This window comes from Rhinoraja longicauda, chromosome 30 (genome assembly GCF_053455715.1).
Source record: "Rhinoraja longicauda isolate Sanriku21f chromosome 30, sRhiLon1.1, whole genome shotgun sequence".
Classification (NCBI taxonomy): domain Eukaryota; kingdom Metazoa; phylum Chordata; class Chondrichthyes; order Rajiformes; family Arhynchobatidae; genus Rhinoraja; species Rhinoraja longicauda.
Window position 1 is genome coordinate 22,989,623 of NC_135982.1, and position 22,716 is coordinate 23,012,338.

The following is a 22,716-nucleotide window of genomic DNA, read 5'->3' on the forward strand; positions in this document are numbered from 1 at the left end:
GAAACGTCGCCCATTCCTTCTCTCCTGAGATGCTGCCTGACTTGCTGAGTTACTCTAGCATTTTGCGAGTTTTGTGTTGATCAAGGTGGAGTGCTAATGTTAATATATGCTAATATATGCGAGTTTTGTGTTGATCAAGGTGGAGTGCTAATGTTAAATATATTTTATAGATACAAAATGCTGGAGCAGCTCAGCGGGACAGGCAGCATCTCTGGAGAGGAGGAATGGATGATGTTTCGGGTCGAGACCCTTCTTCAGACCCGAAACGTCACCCGTTCCTTCTCCCCAGAGATGATGCCTGTCCCGTTGAGTTGCTCCAGCATTTCGTGTCTCTCTTCGGTGTAAACCAGCATCTGCAGTTCCTTTCGACACCTTCCAAAATATTTTACTTTGCCAGAGTTTACTGGAAATTTCACGCAGAGACGAGGGAAAGCCCGCCGCTCAGCTGGGATCTGCGGGTCGGGGGCGGAGCGGCAGCGCCGCTAGAATGCCCCTTCCCCCTCCCTCCCTCCGTGGAGCAGTGTCCCATAGACTGGCCGTGGGAGCCGTGGGAGGACCACACGTCCAATGCTGCTCACGTTCGTGGGGAATCCCCCCTGCACCCTGCGTCAGCCCCGCTTATACCCGGGCGAGAGACGGCGGCTCCACTCACTCTGCCGAGCAGCATGGAGCAGCGAGCACTAGCGCTACTGATGGCCATGATAGGCGCTGTGTCCGCTCAACACTTGTGCGACAAAGGTAGGCGACGTTTCTCTGTCCGGGGAGCTCTGCACCTCGCTGCCCTCTCCGCCTCCCAACTGTCCCTGCTGCTGGCTGATAAAACAGTGAGAGACGTAGACAGGGTAGACAGACAGAACCTTTCTCCCAGGGTGGAAATGTCCAACACCGGAGGGCATGCCTTTACAGCGAGAGGGGCAGAGTTTAAAGGAGATGTGCAGGGCAGGTCCTTTACACAGAGGGTGGTGGGTGCCGAGAACGCACTGCCACTGAAGGTGGTGGGGGCAGATACCACAGTGTTCAACAGATTTTTCGGATGGACGCGTGGATATGCAGGGAATGGAGGGAAATGGATCACTTGCAAGCAGAGGAGATTAGTTGAAATGGACACTGTGGGCCGAAGGGCCTGTTACTGTGCTGTACTGTTCTATGCTCTATTGGAGGAGTGCACTCCTGGGCGAGACTGGAGCCAGATGCGGCAGATTAGGGCTGGTGAGATGTCTATAGATATGGATTGAGAACAGTTGCCCAGGGATGCTGTCTATCTGAATGAGACAATCACCAATTCAGGCAGCATTGAAGTGCAGTGAGATGCAGTTCACGTTTGTCATGGTCAGCTGTTGCCTGAATTTGGCCCATTAAACCCATCCTGTACGTATAACTCCAAATATCTTCTAAAAGTTATAAATGTACCGACTTCTGTAGGCTCTTCTGACAGCTCATTCCAGATGCGGACTGCTCTCTGAGTGGAAAAAAAAACCTGCCCATGAGGTCCCTCTTAAATCTCTCTCCCCTCTCACTTTAAGCCCATGCCCTTTAGTTTTAGAATCCTCTACCCTGGGAAATAGACTGAGCCCTGACCTTGTCCATGCCCCTCGTGGTCTTATGCTCCTCAATAAGGCCTCCCCTCAGCCTCCCACATTGCTTGACCCATCGAGTATCTTCAGCAACCTCTACTAGGGGTTTTTTCACAGATTTCCAACATCTGCAGTCTTTTGCGTTTCTGGTTTCCCCACCACCTGGCTCCCCTTTCTTGTCTTCTTGCCTCAGTCTTTCATTTCTCTTTCTCACTATCCCCCTTTCTCTCCCACCGAAACCCGAGTCCAAACATTAACCCCTCTCTCTGCAGACATTACCAGAACTGTTGAGTGTAGGCAGCAATTTTTATTTTAGTCCATTTTTTTACTCATTGGCTGTTTTATTTTAGTCCATTTTTTTAACTCATTGGCTGAACAGGTTTCCTACTTTGGTGCAATTTATTGTCAAAGATATGCTGAGCAAACTGTTGACAATACGCAGCTCCCTGCATCAATGGATTGGCACATCATCGGTTCAGTTGTGGAGTGCTCCTGCTTATTCATACTGAAAGGAGAGACAGGAAATATAACACTTTCATTCATGAATTTCAAAGATATGTTTACTTTGGAGTGCGGCGTTCAGTTTTGGCCTCCCTGCTATAGGATGATGTAGTCAAGCTGGAAAGAGTGCAGAGAAAATTTACAAGGATGTCGCCAGGATTCAAGGGGCTGAACTACGGGGAGAGGTTGGGCATGCTAGGACTTTATTCCCTGGAGCGCATGAGACTGAGGGGTAATCCTCTCGAGGTGTATAAAATGATGAGGTGATTAGATTGGGTGAATGCAGTGTCGTTTTACCCAGGGTAGGGGAATCAAGAACTAGAAGGCATAAGTTTAAGGTGAGAGGGGAAAATAACACAAACCTGAGGGGCAAGTGTTTTCACACCGAGGGTGGTGGGTATATGGAACTAGCTGCCATTGAAGGTAGTTGAGGCAGGTACTATAACAACGTTTAAAAAACACTTGGGTAGGAAATGTTTAGAAGGATATGGGTCAATTGTGGACAAATGGTTCTAGCTCAAAATGGAGCATTTTGGTCGGCATGGACGAGGTGGCCCCGAGGGTCTGTTTCCATACTGTATGACTATGGGACTCTACGACAAATGGAAGTTGAACTCTTTACCACAGCTTCTGAAGAAAATGTTGCACAGAGCCCTTTTCTTTCATAGCGTCACACATTTTGATTATCTCTGTTCCACTCCATTTGGGCCGTGAACACTTCACGATTTAATCCACTGAACCTTGCTCTCAGGTGATGAGTAAGAGCAAGAGATGGTTGGGGGGGGGGGGGGGGGGGACTGCAGTCTTAATGGACTTTGTTGGGATTTTTCTCGGTGCAATGTTTCAGTGTGCAGCTGTTTGCTCTTCCCAGTTCTGCTTGTTGGTCTCCTTCAGAGTGGTCAGATTGGACAGTAAATGATGGGAGATGTAAGTGCCATGGTGCAAGAGGGGTGAGAAGGAGGCTTAGGGGGTGACAGAAAGGGAGCTGGTGGAGGGTTCATGGTTAGGTTTTGATGGGGCGAGGGTTTGTGGAGGCGGGTTTAAGTTGAGGGGTTACAAAGGGGTGAGGGGTTTTGGCGATTGCAAATTGCTGAGGTACGACGAGATTGGGGTGAGAGGAGGCAGGGTGGCTGGAGAAGGGCAGTGAGATGGGGGCTGAAGTGCCGATTTACACCATGTCTGCGACACTTCACCCCATCACTAGTAGTATTATGTGATTTGACTGGAGAGCAGGCAAAACAAAGCTTTTCACTGTACCTCGGTACGGGTGCTGGTGGCTTGGTGGCGCAGCGGTAGAGTCGCTGCCTTACAAGCACCTGGGTTCGATCCTGACTACGGGTGCTTGTCTGTACAGAGTTTTTACGTTCTCCCCATGACCTGCGTGGGTTTTCACCGGGATCTCCGGTTACCTCCCACACTCCAAAGATGTACAGGTTTGTCGGTTAATTGGCTTGGTATAAATGTAAATTGTCCCTCGTGTGTGTAGGAAGTGTAAGTGTGGGGGGATCGCTGGTCGGTGTGGACTCAGTGGGTTGAAGGGCCTGTTTCCGCGCTGCATCTCTAAATTAAACAATAATAAACCTAAACCTAACAAGGTCAAGTCGGAGAGTTGAAGATATAACCTCAGTGAGACCTACTGGGGGCGTGCTGCACTGTCAGAGGTGTTATTGCTTGGGCGAGATGTTAAAATGACAGAAATCAAAACGGATGAACCAACAAACTTCACTGATGGGCAACAACACGCAGACTGAGCCCGCCGGCAGGGAAATTTGGGGGTTATTATGATTCATTATTGACCAGAGATTATTTACATATCTTAAGAACTATTTTTGGACAATCCAATTTACCAAAATACTTTTTTAAAAATTGCCGTTTTTTGTCTGAGTCGTAGCTCCCAGTCTTTAATTCGAGAAAAGGGAAGAATTTGCATCTGTGCAGCGCCTTTCTCAACCAAGGGATGCCCCACTTTATTTCCCAGTCGATGAAGGTTTTTTACAAAGCTAGTCCCTGGTACTTGGTGGAGAGGCAGCTGGCAGTCTCTGCTGAGGAAGATGCCACACGTGACCACGTGGTAGCCAGAGAATTTCCCTCTGGTTCAGGAATAAATAGTCACCTGGGATCCGGGGCAACTCATCTTTAAAACAGTCCAACCATGCATAGAAACATAGAAAAGATAGGTGCAGGAGTAGGGCATTCGGCCCTTCGAACACCTCCATTCAATATAATCATGGCTGATCATCTAAAATCAGCACCCCTTCCTGCTTTTCATCAAATCCGTTGATTCCTTTAGCCCTAAGAGCGAAATCTAACTCTCTCTTGAAAACATCCAATGAATTGGCCTCCACTGCCCTCTGTGGCAGAGAATTCCACAGATTCACGATTCTCCGGGTGAAGGTTTCTCTCATCTAAATCGTTAAAAGATATTGCATTTTGCGGCACCCCATTAGTCACTGCCTGCCATTCTGAAAAGGACCCGTTAATTCCTACTTTTTGCTTCCTGTCTGCCAACTAGTTCTCTATCCATGTCAATACCCTACCCCCAATACCATGTGCTCTAATTTTGCACACTAACCTCTTGTGTGGGATCTTGTCAAAGGCTTTTTGAAAGTCCACATCCACTGGCTCTCCCTTATCCATTCTGCTTGTTACATCCTCAAAAGATTCCAGAAGATTAGTCAAGCATGATTTCCACTTCATAAATCCATGCTGACTTTGACCAATCCTGTCACTGCTGCCCTGCAGTGAGATATCTGACCCTCCTCAACAGTCCGGTGGGCGTTCTGTTTAATGGAGGCACAAGCATCTTGAGCAAGGAAACAAATGGCTGGAGGAACTCTGAAGAAGGGTCCTGACCCGTAAAGTCATCTGTCCATTTCCCTCCAAAGATGCTGTCTGACCCACTGAGTTCCTCCAGCACCTTAATTTCTGTACATTTGACTGAGGTTGTCTCCTTAACTCTCCTGCACAACCTTTTTAGGTTTAAGTTTATTATTGTCATGTGTACAGTGAAAAGCTTTGTTTTGCTTGCTATCCAATCAGATCTGAAGAAGGGTCTCCACCCAAAAATGTCACGTATCTACATTCTCCAGGGATGCTGCCTGACCCTCTGAGTTACTCCAGTACTTTGTGTTCTTTTGTGTAAATCAGCATCTGCAGTTCCTTGTTTTCATATGTCATAATGTGCATAGATACAATCATTTTAAATTCAAGTACAATAGACAGAGCAAAGGGGAAGACACAGAGCGCAGAATATAGGTCTCAGCATTAGACAATAGACAATAGACAATAGGTGCAGGAGGAGGCCATTCGGCCCTTCGAGCCAGCACCGCCATTCAAAGTGATCATAGCTGATCATTCTTAATCAGTTAACTAAAAAGGCAATACGGGGAGAAAAGATGAGGTACGAGGGTAAACTAGCCAATAATATAAAGGAGGATAGCAAAAGTTTTTTTAGGTACGTGAAGAGGAAAAAAATAGTCAAGGCAAATGTGGGTCCCTTGAAGACAGAAGCAGGGGAATTTATTATGGGGAACAAAGAAATGGCAGACGAGTTAAACCGTTACTTTGGATCTGTCTTCACTGAGGAAGATACACACAATCTCCCAAATGTTCTAGGGGCCGGAGAACCTAGGGTGATGGAGGAACTGAAGGAAATCCACATTAGGCAGGAAATGGTTTTGGGTAGACTGATGGGACTGAAGGCTGATAAATCCCCAGGGCCTGATGGTCTGCATCCCAGAGTACTTAAGGAGGTGGCTCTAGAAATAGTGGAAGCATTGGAGATCATTTTTCAATGTTCTATAGATTCAGGATCAGTTCCTGTGGATTGGAGGATAGCAAATGTTATCCCACTTTTTAAGAAAGGAGGGAGAGAGAAAACGGGTAATTATAGACCAGTTAGTCTGACATCAGTGGTGGGGAAGATGCTGGAGTCAATTATAAAAGACAAAATTGCTGAGCATTTGGATAGCAGTAACGGGATCATTCCGAGTCAGCATGGATTTACGAAGGGGAAATCATGCTTGACAAATCTACTGGAATTTTTTGAGGATGTAACTAGGAAAATTGACAAGGGAGAGTCAGTGGATGTGGTGTACCTCGACTTTCAGAAAGCCTTCGACAAGGTCCCACATAGGAGATTAGTGGGCAAAATTAGGGCACATGGTATTGGGGGTAGGGTACTGACATGGATAGAAAATTGGTTGACAGACAGAAAGCAAAGAGTGGGGATAAATGGGTCCCTTTCGGAATGGCAGGCAGTGACCAGTGGGGTACCGCAAGGTTCGGTGCTGGGACCCCAGCTATTTACGATATACATTAATGACTTAGACGAAGGGATTAAAAGTACCATTAGCAAATTTGCAGATGATACTAAGTTGGGGGGTAGTGTGAATTGTGAGGAAGATGCAATAAGGCTGCAGGGTGACTTGGACAGGTTGTGTGAGTGGGCGGATACATGGCAGATGCAGTTTAATGTAGATAAGTGTGAGGTTATTCACTTTGGAAGTAAGAATAGAAAGGCAGATTATTATCTGAATGGTGTCAAGTTAGGAGGAGGGGGAGTTCAACGAGATCTGGGTGTCCTAGTGCATCAGTCAATGAAAGGAAGCATGCAGGTTCAGCAGGCAGTGAAGAAAGCCAATGGAATGTTGGCCTTCGTAACAAGAGGAGTTGAGTATAGGAGCAAAGAGGTCCTTCTACAGTTGTACCGGGCCCTGGTGAGACCGCACCTGGAGTACTGTGTGCAGTTTTGGTCTCCAAATTTGAGGAAGGATGTTCTTGCTATGGAGGGCGTGCAGCGTAGGTTCACTAGGTTAATTCCCGGAATGGCGGGACTGTCGTATGTTGAAAGGCTGGAGCGATTGGGCTTGTATACACTGGAATTTAGAAGGATGAGGGGGGATCTTATTGAAACATATAAGATAATTAGGGGATTGGACACATTAGAGGCAGATAACATGTTCCCAATGTTGGGGGAGTCCAGAACAAGGGGCCACAGTTTGAGAATAAGGGGTAGGCCATTTAGAACGGAGATGAGGAAGAACTTTTTCAGTCAGAGGGTGGTGAAGGGGTGGAATTCTCTGCCTCAGAAGGCAGTGGAGGCCAGTTCGTTGGATGCTTTCAAGAGAGAGCTGGATAGAGCTCTTAAGGATAGCGGAGTAAGGGGGTATGGGGAGAAGGCAGGAACGGGGTACTGATTGAGAGTGATCAGCCATGATCGCATTGAATGGCGGTGCTGGCTCGAAGGGCTGAATGGCCTACTCCTGCACCTATTGTCTATTGTCTATTGTCTATAGTACCCCGTTCCTGCCTTCTCCCCATACCCCCTGACTCCGCTATCCTTAAGAGCTCTATCCAGCTCTCTCTTGAATGCATTCAAAGAATTGGCCTCCACTGCCTTCTGAGGCAGAGAATTCCACAGATTCACAACTCTCTGACTGAAAAAGTTTTTCCTCTTCTAAGTTCTAAATGGCCTACCCCTTATTCTTAAACTGTGGCCCCTTGTTCTGGACTCCCCCAACATTGGGAACATGTTTCCTGCCTCTAACGTGTCCAACCCCTTAATAATCTTATATGTTTCGATAAGATCTCCTCTCATCCTTCTAAATTCCAGTGTATACAAGCCTAGCCCCTCCAGTCTTTCAACATATGAAAGTCCCGCCATTCCGGGAATTAACCTAGTAAACCTACGCTGCACGACCTCAATAGCAAAAGGCATTGTAGCACACCAGTTCCGTAGACAAAGTCCATTGTCCGCAATGGGGTAGATGTGTATCGGACAGTATCCTAACTTATGAAAAGCCCATTTAGAAGCCTGATAACCATGGGGAAGAAGCTGTTCCTGAGTCTGGTGGTGCTCGATGTCATACTTGTGTCACCTACTGCTGATGCGAGCGGGGAGAAGAAGGAATGACCGGGGCGGGACTCGTCTTTGATTATGTTTGGGGTCGTTATGGAAATAATTATTTTACCTCCCAGCAACTGACCCATTCCCCCCACCCCCCTCCACAACTGCACGTGAAGAACGGGTAGTTGATGAGGTGGAGTGGGATGGGAAGGAGAGATGAAGGATAGGAGAGAAGTGAAGGAGAGAGGGAGAGAGGTGAATTGAGTGGACGGCGTTGGACCTGTTATGTGGTTCGGAAGGATTTCGTGGGGATATGGGCCAAATGCAGGCAAATGGGACTAGCCCAGTATGCCACCTTAGTCGGCATGGACAAGGTGGGCTGGTGCCTGTTTCCCTGCTATACATCTCTGCAATTGTAAGTTAGTCGACCCTGGGTAACTCAGCTCAGTGAAATACTTTTTGCTGTGAATCAGTCGGGAATGAGGACACAGCCTTGGTGGGGTTTTCAACTGCCCTGGCCACCATCCAGTCCATCTACATCATTGTTCCGGGTACCTACGCCCCAGGGCCCATTCACACAAGAGTGGCTCGGAGCGAGGGAGATTCAGCCGGGGACAAAGGCAGTAGATCTTGGATGCCCTGGTGCGCTGGCATTCTGTGCCAGCGGTTGCTAGCACTTCTCTCAACCCTGGCATCTCCCAGTATCCTGACACATGCTCTGCAGACACCTGGTTTGGGGTTTGGGGTGGATAGGGTTGGGGTTGTTGTTGCAACCGGAGATTAAATCAGTCCTGACCTGCGAAACTAACTGTAAATATCTTCGTCGTTGACAGGCACGTTTCGGGACAGCCGGACCGGGCAGTGTACTCCATGTCCTGCAACCTCGTACACCAGTACCCCGAACAACCAGTCGCATTGCAATCGCTGCCGTATGTGTTCAGTAGGTGAGTCCGGCAGTTGGGTGATGCATGCACGGGAGCTGCACAGGAGGGGTATGGGGGACAGGGTGGAGGAGGGGGGTGGGGGCAGGGGGGGGAGAGGGGCGTGGGGGAGACGGGAACAGGGGCGGCGGAGAAAGGGAAGTGAGTGATGGAGGGGAAAAGGTGGGGAAGGGAGAAAGAGAGGATGAGATAGGAGGGGAGGGGGGGGGGGGGGGGGGAGTGGGGGGAGGGAGCAAGGCGAGAGGTGCCCTTGACCTGGAAAGAAGTGGCACATCGGCCCCTGTCCCGGAGCCCGTGCCCGCCCACCCCACCCCCTCCAAACAATGCTGGCCTTCCAGGTACGTTGCTGGGATGTGGTCCTCGTTGTTACACTTTGCCTGGTTCCACATTTGTTCCAGCAATCTTGGTGAGCACAAGCTTGCTTCACAGATGGTGCTCACGCTCCCTGTTTCTCCCTCTCTCCCTGTTGCTCTCTTGCTCTTTCTCTTTCCTCGTTGTGTCTCTCTCTGTTTCTCTTTGCCTCTTCTGCCTCTCCTGTTTCTCTCGGACTCCTGTTTCCTGTCTCTCCCTCTCCCTCGTCTCTCTCTTCCAGTTTCCCCCTCTCTCTCTCGCTCTCTCTCTCTGTCACCTGTTTCTCTCTTCCTCTTTCCCTTTCCGTCTCTGTTTCTCTTTGTCTCTTGCTCTCTGCCTCTCCTGTTTCTCCCAGACACTCTCTCTCTCTCTCTCTCTCTCTCTCTCTCTCTCTCTCTCTCTTCCAGCCCCCCCCCCCCCCCCACCACACTCGCCATATCTCGCTGTCTCTCTCTCCCTTCTCTCCCTCAATCTCCCTCTCTCTCTTCCTTTTCCCTTTCCCTTTCCCTTTGCTGCCCCAGAGGCTTTGCTCATTCACCCTGTTCCCGTCCTTTCATTCTCCCCACATCCCGGTGACTTTTGAAATTACAAGAGGGAAACCACTGGAGATACTCAGCAGGTCGGGCAGCAACTGTGGAGGGGAGAAACGGGAATTAACGTTGCAGGTTGAAAACCATTCTTCACCAACCCCCAGTGACGTTCGTTTCTTGATCTTGAAGGTAAATTTCAGACGCGGTTTCAGTGCCTGGCATTCGCTGACACGGTGTGCGGGTGTCAGGACGGATTCATGTGTACCCGCCATAATTGCAAATCCTGCAAGGCCCACACGACGTGTAAGAGAGGACAGCAGGTGGAACGAGAGGGTAAGCATGTTCTGGACGCGCCAGCGTCGGAAGGTCTGCTCTTGTCTAGTAGTCACTCGGAAGATATTTATTAGATACTGGAAAGTTGTTGTGCAAAATTTAAGGTGGTCCCTGCAGAGAGCAAAATGGGGTGCGGTAGGGGAGGTGCAAGTGGTGGTGGGATCACGTTGCGGCTGGGAGAAATGTCAAAGGATGAAACACTGGACGTGGAGTCCGGTGGGGTGACAGTGGAGAACTTAGAGAACTCTACCCCTGTTGCCTCTGGGGGGGGGGGGGGGGGGGGGGTGGAGCGGGAGCATAGAAACATAGAAAATAGAGCAGAGGTGTGGGACATCGAGGAGATACGTGTGAGGGTTTGGTCAGCCATGGTGGGGGGGGGGGGGGGGGGGGGCATGGCTGCTGAGAGAGGAGGACATCTCAGATGGGGGCCCTGATCTGCGGGTGGGAAATGTGGGACAGAAGGACCCGTAGATCAACTTCTGGTGCTGACGTCACACGCAACTGAATCACCAGAGTAACGATGCTGAAAAAACACTTCGTCACCAAAGCCACTTCCTCCTCAGGCCAAGCGGCTTGTGTGAGGAGGTGAGAATGTTCCACTCGTGTGTGTAGTAGTGACTGATCTATATCGAGTCATATAGCGTGGAAACAGACCCCCTCGGCTCAACTTGCCCACGCCGACCAACATGGCCCATCTACACCAGTCCCACCTGCTTTCCTTTGGCCCATATGCCTCTAAACCTCTACTATCCCTGTACCTGTCCAAAAGTGTTTTATAAAATTGTGATATCACCTGCCTCAACTACCTCTGCCTTCAGCTCGTTCAATATACCTGCCATCCTTTGTGTCCAAAAACGTTGCCCCTTAGGTTTCTATTCAGTCTTTCCCTCCTCACCTTTAGTCGATGTCCCCAGGTTCTTGATTCCCCTACGCTGGGCAAAAGACTCTGTGTACTTACCTTATCGATTCCTCTAATGATCTTGCACACGTCTATAAGATCACCCCTCAGCCTCCTGCGTTCAAAGGAATAAAGTCCTAATCTGCTCAACCTCTCCCTATAAGCTCAGTCTCCAGTGTCCTGGTATCACCTCATAAATCTCTGCACTCTTTCCAGCTTGACAACATTAATATTGCCTGAGATCAGTGGTCTGAGCTGCATTGCTCCATGGATGGGGCTGGGACATGGGCTCAGGGATAAATCCATCCGTGACCAGGCCCTGCTGAACCTGGTCTGTGACCAGTCCCCTATACCAAATCTGTGATCAGTCCCCTATTACAGTCTGGTACGGGAACTGTTCTGCCCACAACCACAAATCACTACAGAGAGTAGTGAAGACGGCACATCACTGGCAACTGTCTCCCGGCCATTCAGGACATTTTCTACCGGCGGTGCCTGCGGAAGGCACGCGGCATCATCAAGGACCACAGCCACCCAGCACGCAGGCTGTTCTCCTTGTTACCGTCAGGCAGACGATATAGAAGTATGGCTGCGCGTACCACCAGACTTAAGAACAGTTTCTACCACCAGGCCATCAGGCGTCTGAACTCATAAACACATTTCAAATCATATATGTTGATTATTTTTAATATTGTCTTTTTACCTATTTTTAATATTGTCTTTTTACCTTACTAATGTCATTTAAAAAAACATTATTTTATTTTAAAAAAATCTTATTTATCCTTGGAATATTACTGCTGAGGTGACCCGTTGTCTTGTCAAATACATTTCATTGTACCGTTGACCCTGTGCCAACCTACATATGACAAATAAAATTTATTATTATTAAATTTATTATTATATTATTATTATACCCACTGTGACCAGTCCCCTATACCCACTCTGTGACCAGTCCCTCAGTACCTGTCCCATGTGACCCATCCCCTATACTTATTGTGGCCAGTCCCCGTTTGCCCAATCTGTGACCAGGCCCGGATACCCACTCTGTGACCAGTCCCTCAGTACCTGCTCTCTGAGAACAGCCCACCCTGCCCATTGCATCTCCCCTTTGCCCCAGTACCAGTTCACGGGTTTTCTTTGTTGATCTGATTCTTCCTCCTCTCTGCACGGAGCTTCCACTTTTCCCCACCCACCCACAGCGACGAGCAGATGGGACACTCCGAAAGTAGCTGTGCCACCCGACCTTGGAGGCACGACTAACCGACCATCTCTGTTGTTCTCTGCCAGGCGACTCGTTCAAGGACAGGCAGTGCCAGGACTGCCAAAGTGGCACCTTCTCCAACCAAGACAATGGCATCTGCAAACCGTGGACCGAGTGAGTTCCCATTTGGGCGGCGCGGGGGGGTGGAGGGGGGCATGGGGAGGGAAGGTAGGGTCGGAGTGAGAGGGGATGTGTCTGAGGCTTAGTAGCAGCGGATGCCCCATCTACACGAGTCCCACCTGCCCGCGATTGTCCCATACCCCTCCAAACCTTCCCCCTGTTTTCACCTGTGTGAAGCTGGTTGGTTCATGTCCTTTTAAGCACCCGTGGTTGGCATTACTCATGTAGTACTGCCTGAGCTGTCGATGGAAAACATAAAGGTTCCACTCCTGCCCACAGCCAGCTACAAAACTCAGCAAGCCCTCCCTTACGTCCCGTAGTGAAACGAGGGCTGAACAACTACAGTCTGAGCAGTGTGCGGCTCACAGCGCCACTGTAACTGTAAAGCCAGGAAACGTGTGCAGAGAGTGAGAAACATGATCAGATATCGGCTCAACCACATGAAACACCAGCCTCCTACCGATAAGACCAGTCATTGCATAAGTTTCCAGAGAGAGAGTTCAATGAATGAAGTCACTGGGCCAATTTCTGTTTGTCATTCTCCGTCTGGTGTCTGTCTGTCATTCTAGCTGCTCGGCTAAAGGTCTCCGGGTAGCGAGGAACGGTTCCAGCACTGAGGATGTAACGTGCGCCGCGCCCCTGGCATCTCCGGTGGCAGCCACCAGCTCGAACTGGTCCAAACACAGAACCCCAACGCACCACGACCAGCCCCGGAGCCAAGGTACAAACAAACCTACTGCAGACTTCCCCAAACGCCAAGCGTAAAGCTCCCAACGTACCGACACTGATGGGAAAGCGCAAAGTGCATCCTGTTTTCAGGCGGCAAAGTGACCAAAGTTGGGAATTGAAATCACCCATTGTGTAGGAAGGAACTGCAGATGATGGTTTGCACCGAAGATAGACACAGAATGCTGGTGTAACTCACCGGGGACAGGCAGCATCCCTGGAGAGAAGGAATTGGTGATGTTTTGGGTTGAGACCCTTCTTCAGACTGAAAGTCAGGACTCTCAGTCTAAAGAAGGGTCTCGACCCGAAACGTCCCCCTTTCCTTAAAATGAGCCAGGATGCGTAATCTTTGGAAGGGATTAGAAAAATGACCAAGGAGGAGATGTTACATTGATAATGAAGTTGGTGGAAAGGAAGGGTCTTAGGTTGATCAGGGATCAGGGATCTCATTCGATTGGAGTCAAGGAACAGTAAGGAACAGAAAACATTGCTGAGAGTTGTCTGTGAGACCTTAAGTAATAATAGCATAAAGCACCATATAAATTGCAAATCTGGAGGATCACACAACAAAGTACATAACACAATGATCAGCAGGAACTATTTTAGATCTGGTATTGTGCAAGAATAATCATATGGTTGAATTTTATACAAAGGAATTTAGTTCAATCAGGGTCTAAAACCTCAAGCAAACTCTCACTATGAGCCACACATTGGCTACAGTTAAGTTTGAGACAACGTTGAAAGGTTGAGGGTCAAACTATAAGTAACATTTAAAGAAATAGCACGCAGTCTACAACAAATATGAATCCCGCTTTAAGGGTCGGGAACCCAAAGACAAAGTTCCCCAGCTGTTAGGAAATGTTAATGATAGTATTTGATCAAAGGAAATGATTTATAATGTTACCCGAAAGAGCAGGAAGCCTGAAGCTTGAGAAATGTACAGAAATGCGCAGAGGGTCAGGACATTGAGAAGGGAAGGGGACATATAATATGGGAGGAGGTTAGCTGTGAACATCAAAACTAAATGTTTCTGTTGATGTGTATTGATGGGAAAACAGAAATCATACTTGGGACTATTGAATTGAATTGAATTGAATTGAATTGAATTGAATTGAATTGAATTGAATTGAATTGAATTGAATTGAATTGAAAGAAAAAGCATGGAAACAGGCCCTTTGGCCCACTGAGCCCACGTGGACCATCAATCAGTATAAGAAAATAACTGCAGATGCTGGTACAAATCGATTTATTCACAAAATGCTGGAGTAACTCAGCAGGTCAGGCAGCATCTAGGGAGAGAAGGAATGGGTGATGCTTCGGGTCGAGACCCTTCTTCAGTCTGAAGAAGGGTCTCGACCCGAAACGTCACCAATTCCTTCGCTCCCAAGATGCTGCCTGACCTGCTGAGTTACTCCAGCATTTTGTGAATAAATGGACCATCAATCACCTGTCACACCAGTTCTATATTATTCCACTTTCGCATCCACTCCCGACACACTAGGGGCTATTTACAGAGGCCAATTAAACTACAACCCTGCACGTCCCTGGGATGTGGGAGGAATCTGGAGCACCTGGAGGAAACCCACACGGTCACAAGGAGAACATGCGAACACCACACAGACAACTACCCGAGGGCATGATTGAACCCGGGTCTCTGGTGGCTGTGAGGCAGCAGCTCTACCCGCTGTGCCACTGTGCCACCCAAAAGGAAAATGAAACAAATAATAACTGTAGTGAGTGAGGAGCTGAGTGGCATTAACGGCGGTTAAAAACAGACCTCCAGAGAAGTGAATGGCTCTCGGGGAAGGAGCCACAGTCTGGTAGCTTCCCTCGCAACATGAAGATAGTGGATGCACTGGTTGTTATGCAGCACGGAAACAGGCCCTTCAGCCCAACTCATTCATGCTGATCAAGATGCCCCATCTAAGTCAGTCTCATTTGCCTGTGTTTAGCCCATATCCCTCTAAACCTAGTGAAATCTTGAAATATTCTAGAACAGTTCCCACAGAACAGCAATGTAAGCTTCCTAGTTAAAAAATTAAAGATAGAACATGGGAAAATACAAACCATTAGCTAGGAATGGTGGAAGCTATTATTAAGATAAAACCACTTAAATAATAATGGAATTTGGCAGAATCAACATGAATTTATCAAAGGGGTTTTCCTGTTTGGCAAATGTTTTGGGCTTATTTTGAAATTAAATAGCAAAGTGCATAAAGGGAAATTTGGATTTGCAGAAAACGTTCAACAGGGCACACTTCAGCGGATGGAAAACAGGATGAGAACAGGGACTGAGGACTAGTTACTGGGCAGAAGGCAGAGCGTGGGGATGAATGGGTCATTTTCCTGTTGGGAAGTGTGATCAGTGGGGTGTTGGAGACGTTTGAACTAAAGAAATCCAATCAGAGGAATCTCTTCAATTCCTCAAACCTACTTTGGCATTCAATCTGACCATATCCAAACTTGTGTCTCAGAGTTCATATGTTCATCAGTTCTCGGAGCAGAATTGGGCCATTCAATCAATCAAGTCTACTCCGCCATTAAATCATGGCTGATCTATCTTTCCCTCACAACCTCATTCTCCTGTCTTCTCTCCATAACCCTGACACCCGTACTAATCAAGAATCTGCCATTAAAATTTCAATTGACGACCTCCACAGCCTTCTGTGTCAATGGAATCCACAGATTCACCACCCTCTGACTAAAGAAATTCCTCCTCATCTTTCTAAAGGTACGTCCTTTTATTCTGAGGCTGTGTCCTCTGGTCCTAGACTCCCACGAGTGGAAACATCCTCTCCACATACACTCGATCCAGGCATGGCTCTCCTGCCGATTCCCCCCACTGCTCGATTCCGTACTATTGAAAACTCTGTCCCTCTCTGTGCAGACTGCCCTCAGTGAGTGAGCTGCCACAGATCCCTGAGGGTGGGGAATCCCGCCATTCACCAGGCTCCCTGTGGAGACATTCTCTCATCTAAGTCGAGAGTAACCAATGTTTTATCGTGAGACTTGGTCGCCACTGGCGGGGAATAAATCAGCTGTTAACCCACCATGTTGAGCCATAGAATGGGATGGTGTCTCCACTAGGTGGAAGCATAATCACCAGACCAGATCTTTTTGGTTAACCTTTCCTATCGATCAATCATGTGTCAATCCAGCAATCATGTATCCTTATTTCAAGGCCGTTTAGAACTTGCCACAAAAGGTTACTTTGGTCAGTAAGGATTACTTGCGGCACAGAGAGTGGTGAATCTGTGGAATTCTCTGCCACAGAAGGTAGTTGAGGTCAGTTGATTGGCTATATTTAAGAGGGAGTTAGATGTGGCCCTTGTGGCTAAAGGGATCAGGAGGTATGGAGAGAAGGCAGGTACGGGATACTGAGTTGGATGATCAGCCATGATCATATTGAATGGCGGTGCAGGCTCGAAGGGCCGAATGGCCTACTCCTGCACCAATTTTCTATGTTTCTATCACTCGTGGGCTGATCTCTTTTCCCTCTTTAGACAAGTACAATGGGATTGCGGTCATCATCGCCATAGTATTGGTGCCATGTGTCTCCATCCCATTCGCACTCTACGTTGTCATGCAGACCAAGAGGGCACAGAAGAAACCTGTGGAACTGGCTGTGAAGAACAATGGTGAGTGTATGTCCTACACGTGATGTGTCTCAACCCACCCATGACGAACATTGGCTCACTATTCCATCTCCCCCTCTGCTGATATCTTCAGTGCCACTCACCAACCTGCACACCTTTCCCTCAAACACACCTTGCAATGTTTGGAGCATCTAGGGTCAGAGAGTCATACATCACGAAAAAGACCCCTCGACCCAACTTGTCCATGCCAAGATGCCCCTTCTATGCTAATCCCACTTGCCCGTGTTTGGCATGTATCCCTATAAACCTTTCCTATCCATGTCCCTGCCCAAATGTCTTTTAAATCTTGTTGTAGTACCTGCCTCAACTGCCTCCTCTGGCAGCTCGTTCCATATACCCACCGTGCTCTGTCTGAAAATATTGTCCCTATTAAATCTTTCCCCTCTCACCTTGAACCCGTGTCCTCTGGTTTTTGATTCCCCTACTCTGGATAAAAGACTGTTCATTCACCCTGTCCTTCCCCTCCTGACTTTATACCCTTTCATACACTTTGAATGTCATCTTTGTTGGCCTGATTTTAACTCTTTATAAAAGACAAGATAATTTAGAAACAAAGAGCTGCAGATGCTGGTTAATACACAAAATGGCACAAAGTGCTGGAGTAACTGAGCAGCTCAGGCAGCATCTCTGGAGAAAGCAGTCAAAATGTAGCAACAGAGAATTGCAGATGCTGGTTGATACAGGAAAGGACTCAAAGTGCTGGAGAAGAGTCTCAACACAAAATGTCACCTATCCACGTTCTCTAGAGGTGTTGCCTGACCTGCTGAGTCACTCCAGCATTTTGAGTTCTTTTGACAGCAATAATTAGTTTGTGACTGTGCACACCGTACAAGTGCAGCATAGCTTAATGGGACAGGCACGAATGGGGAGTGACCAGTGGATGTGAGCAAAGGGCATGGTGAAGAGGTAAATAGATGGGGTAAATACACAGAGTCTTTTACCCCCAGGTTAGGGGAATAAAGAGGCTTGTGTGGACCAGCTGATATAATGGGCTGTGTCCATCCTCGACAACTGTGTGATAGCAACTTACCCTTGACGTTGTTCTCATGGTGCCATCAAGATGCCATTAGGCTGGAAAGAGTGCAGAGAAGATTTACATGGATATTGCCAGGACTCGAGGGCCTGACCTGTAGGGAGAGGTTGGGCAGAATAGGGCGTTATTCCTTGGAGCACCGGAGGCTGAGGGGTGATCTTATAGAGGTGCATAAAATCATGAGGGGAATAGGTCGAGTGAATACCCTTTTACCCCCAAGGTCGGGGAATTAAGAACCAGAGGACATGGGTTTAAAATGAGAGAGGCAAGATTTAATAGGAACTTGAGGGGCAACTTTTTCACACAGAGGATAGTGGATATATGAGACGAGCTGCCAGAGGAGATGGTTGAGGCAGGTACCATAACAGCATTTAAAAGATATTTAGACTGAGACATGGATAGAAAAGGTTTAGAGGGATATGAGACAAATGGGTAAATGAGACGGGTGTAGATGGGACATGTTGGTTGGCATGGACGTTTGGGTTGAAGGGTCTGGTGCTGTACTGTATCACTCAATGTTCCCTGCCACTTCAAGTTGCTTTAAGTTCAAAAGGTGGCTTTTAAAGTGTTTGTCAAGGTAGGAGAATGTTAGGAGGGAATTCTAGAGCAACTGGAGGCCTGTGGTTGTAACACAAGGAGCCCCTCAACATTCCAATGTCCGCTATTCCTTGCGTCAACTGGGGGTCTGATGTGGAAGAGCAGATGGATTGCTGGGATGACATGGGGATGATATTGGGAAATAAATCCTATTTCCGTAAAGATGTTAGAAAGTGGGGTTGCCTTTCACAGTTCCTCTCGGTTGTTGTTTCAGAGGATGTGCCCTTTGCCCTGGTGGTGCCCGTGGACAATCGGTGCAGCTGGCACTGTCCGGAGGAGGAGATGGGAGACTGGCAGCTCCGGCAAGAGACCGCTCCCAAACGTCCGGAGTGAGGGTGGACGTGCTGCCGAGGGACTGAGGAATGACCGGAGGATCAATCCGCAAGAGTGGCCAGACACTAAGTCAACAACTTTCACTGCCTCTTACACTTGAGATCAAAACCTTCTCAAAAGAGCTGGTTAACAATACTCTGCTGTGTGTGTGTGTGTGTGTGTGTGTGTGTGCGTGTGCGTGTATGCATATGTGTGCATATGCTTGTGCGAGTATGAATGTGTGTGCATGCAAGTGTGTGCATGCGTGTGTGATGTGGGAGTTTGTGTATGCGCGTGCGTGTGTGTGTCCCGTCCCCCCTGACCAAGTCTGGCAGTTAGCCAAGACAGCGCCACATTCAGCATAATTGGCACAAGAACCAGGGAAAGATGAGCATCCTTCGACAACCCTGTTCTGATCGAGAGCACACTGCCGGAGTTGGTGGTGGAAGCAGATTCAATTGTAATATCCAGAAAGGAAACCAGGTCAGAATTTTGAATGGGAAAATCAGCGGGGATGTGGGAAGAGAGCAGGAGTGAGTATACACATCGGCTGTCTGTGGTATTGTGGGCTTGTGTTTGGAGGAGGAGGAGGGGCGAGTGGGGCCGTTGGGAGGAGGGAGTGGAGGGAACAAGGAGAGGAGTTGCAGGAAGGAAGTGGATGAGAGCGGAGATGAACTGGGGTTTGCTGGTGAGTTTAATCACAATGTCTACTTGTCACACTCCAGGTCTGGGGATGATGGTCAGTATCACTGATCGCACAGGTCGGCACGGTGGCGCAGTGGTAGATTTGCTGCCTCACAGTGCCAGAGACCCAGGTTTGATCCTGACTGTGTGTGCTGTCTGTATAGAGTTTGCACGTTCTCTCTGTGACCGTGTTGGTTTTCTACGGGTGCTCCAGTTTCCTCCCACACTCCAAACACGTACAGGTTTGTAGGTTAACTGGCTTCTATAAATTGCCGCTAATGTATAGAGCAGAACGAGTTTACAGGTGATCATTGGTTGGCGCGCACTCAGTGGGCGAATGGACCTATTTCCACGCTGTATTTCTAAAACTAAAACTGAAAAACACTGTTTACTGGGCACTATTGGGCAATATTTTGCTCCTGCATGTATATTATTTTTAATAGTCCGGTGTAGGATAATGTATTTACTTATGAGTTTTTTTCAATGTGATTGTTGGAAGTAAATAAATGTTGTGAATCCAGCTCCTGTGGTGTTGGGTGAATGTTTGTGGGTTGGGTTTGCTTGGGTTGGTTGCATACATGGCTGTGGATGTCTGGTGATGCCAGCTTGTCCATTCCCCATTGTACCTGCACCGAGGAGCCAGGGAGAAGCCAGTGGTTGGTCTGGGACACATTTGGCCAGAACTATCTGACAATAACTCGCCAAAGTCGTGCATTTAGTTGAAAGGTCCAGATCCCTACTTAAGTTAACGACTATGCGGCTGAACCCTCTGTACTGGGTCAACTTCATTCGGGCCTTTGCCACCTCAATTAGCTTGGGAAATAATGAGCCAGAACATAAAACTAGGCACATGATGATCAAACTGCCACTTACTCACTTCCAACTCTTCCCAATACTGGCTAATTAAGGACTTTCCTGTTTGGTGCAATCGACTCGAGAGAGAGAAAAAGTGGGAACTGAAAAGCAAAACAAACCTGCAGGGGTTGGACCGAAGGGCCTGTTTCTGTGCTGTATAACTCTATGACTGTAACTCCTAGAATTATTCCTGCTCAGTATCACTGCTAACTTGCTTTGGCCAGTCTATATGCAGTTTAAAGGCACCTATGAGTACTGTCATACCCTTTACAACACCCATCTTTAATCTCCTGTTTGATGCCACTCTCTAGGTCCCCGCTACCATTGAGGTCTGCAGACAGCCCCCACTGGTGTTTCACTCTGATGCTCCTTGCTCTTTCTCAGCTTATCCTAGACTGATTCTACCATTGTTTTTTTGAGTCAGTATTTTCTCTCATTGCTCCGACATCCTCCATTACCAACCATGCTGTTCCTTCTCCTTTTCCTTTTTGCTCGTGCTTCCCGAATCTTGATATCCCTGGATATCCTGTTGCAGTCTTGAACATCCAGCTGCCAACTCATGAGAGGGGCAAATCAGGTAGACGCACAGTCTCTTGCCCAGAGTAGGGGAATCGAGAAACAGGAGACATGGGTTTAAGGTGAGCGGAGGAAGATTTAATAGGAATCTGAGAAGTAACTTTTTCACACAGAGGGTGGTGGGTGTGTGGAATGAGCTGCCAGAGGAAGTAGTTAAGGCAGGTACTATTGCACTGTTTAAGAAACATTTAGACAGGTACATGGATAGGCCAGGTTTAGAGGGATATGGGCCAAATACAAGCAGGTGGGACGAGAGTAGAAGTGACATGTTGGTCGGTGTGGGCAAGTTGGGTCAAAGGGCCTGTTTACAAAATGCAAGACTCTGATTCTATCTCAGTAATGGCAATTCCATGGGATGAATTCACTTCTGTGAATTCCCATTATCCTTCTTCCCATTATCCACCCTTTTTATCCCTGAACCAAGTGTCAATTCTTAAGATTATAATCTAAATAACTGGAATTGTCTGATAATGTATATCATGACATAATATTCGATTAGATACTGGGCCATTTTTTAATGCCTTGTTATCTGTTTTGGATATTTGGGTAGTTTTAATAGTTTGGTTGGGTATTTTGTTATTAACTAATACCTAGTCATGGTTTGATGGTTCATTTCCTCTGTACTTATACTGCTTCCTGCAACCTGTCCCCAACTGCATTATACCACATAGTATCGGTTTTCATATCATTGCAAACAGGTTGAGCAATGGGGCTTCTGGCATAAATGACTGAACAGTCTCTCACATGCCACAGACTCTTTCTTCAATTCTCCCACAGGGGATTTTTCTGATTTTTCTTATATCTGTGGCATTTTGAGATTGAGTGGTATGGGTGGCTGTCCCCAGTGGATCATTTCACACAAATTGCTTTTCCTTCTCTTTTCTCTATCAATCACCCAAAGTTAAATTGTCCTTGTATTATAGAATAAAAACAGGAAATGATGGAAACACTCAGCAGGTCAGGCAGCTTCTGAGGGGAGATGCTACCTGTACATTCCCTCCACAGATGCTGCCGGACCCGCTGAGTTACCCCGGTAACCCCAGGATTCCAGCAAGTTTCCAGCAAAACCACGTTGAATCTGTTGGATTGGGTTATGTTTTTTTTAACGTTCTGTTGCTGCCTCTTTGATAATGACTTCTAGTATTTCCCTAATGACAGATGTTAATCTAACTAGCCTGCTTTCTTCATCTGCTTCTCTTGAATAAGGGGATTACATTTACCGGAACCTTTTCAAGGTCCCTTGTGCCACCAAAGTCATTTGACTTGACTTCATACCTTTATAATTACCCTTAATCAAGTTGCAGATGGTGGTTTTGATCCTGAGGCGTTCTCCCTCAATCGCATTGTGGTCACCTCACCTAGATCATCTTTAATCACAAGATTAATCCTTCCTCATTACTGATGACCAAATGTTTCAGAGCTTGTACCCAGCTGGTTCTGTACCAATCCCTGACTCACTCCACGGTGTGGTTCATCTAATTAATATGTTGATTAAAATCTCCTATGATGATCACAGTTCCCTTCAGACACACCCTGGATATTTTCCCATTCATGCTCCATCCTGTCAAGAGGTCACCCTTTGGTCTTTAGGCTACTGCCACAAAGGGTCTTCTTCATGAGCTCAATCTAAGCCATTTGTACATTGCTCTTGACTGCCTCTGTATCACAACTTTGAAGTTCCTCCCTGCTCCTACACCCTGGTTTTATACTATTACTGAGATCATTTTCATCTCATCCGCTCTGGAGACAGATGCATCCACCTGTTTACAACCTCCATCATCAACCTCCCCCCCCCCCCCCACCCACCCAACCGCAATCGGTCCTGGACTGGGGCAAGACTGATTTTGAAGCATTAATCAAGAACTCACAAAGGTTGTTTGCAGGTAAGGGGACATCCGGTAAATGGGAGGCCTGTGAGGG

General features: G+C 47.7%; 1 protein-coding gene across 1 annotated transcript; it reads left to right on the top strand.

Moving 5' to 3' along the window:
- Positions 1-515: 515 nt before the first annotated feature.
- On the top strand, positions 516-19,809 carry LOC144608033 (tumor necrosis factor receptor superfamily member 9-like). The gene is made up of 7 exons (XM_078425262.1): positions 516-738; positions 8,757-8,867; positions 9,935-10,078; positions 12,264-12,351; positions 12,927-13,078; positions 16,587-16,721; positions 18,584-19,809. Exons 1-7 carry the CDS (start codon positions 666-668, stop codon positions 18,700-18,702), a joined length of 822 nt encoding a protein of 273 aa, XP_078281388.1. The 5' UTR covers positions 516-665; the 3' UTR covers positions 18,703-19,809.
- Positions 19,810-22,716: the final 2,907 nt, after the last annotated feature.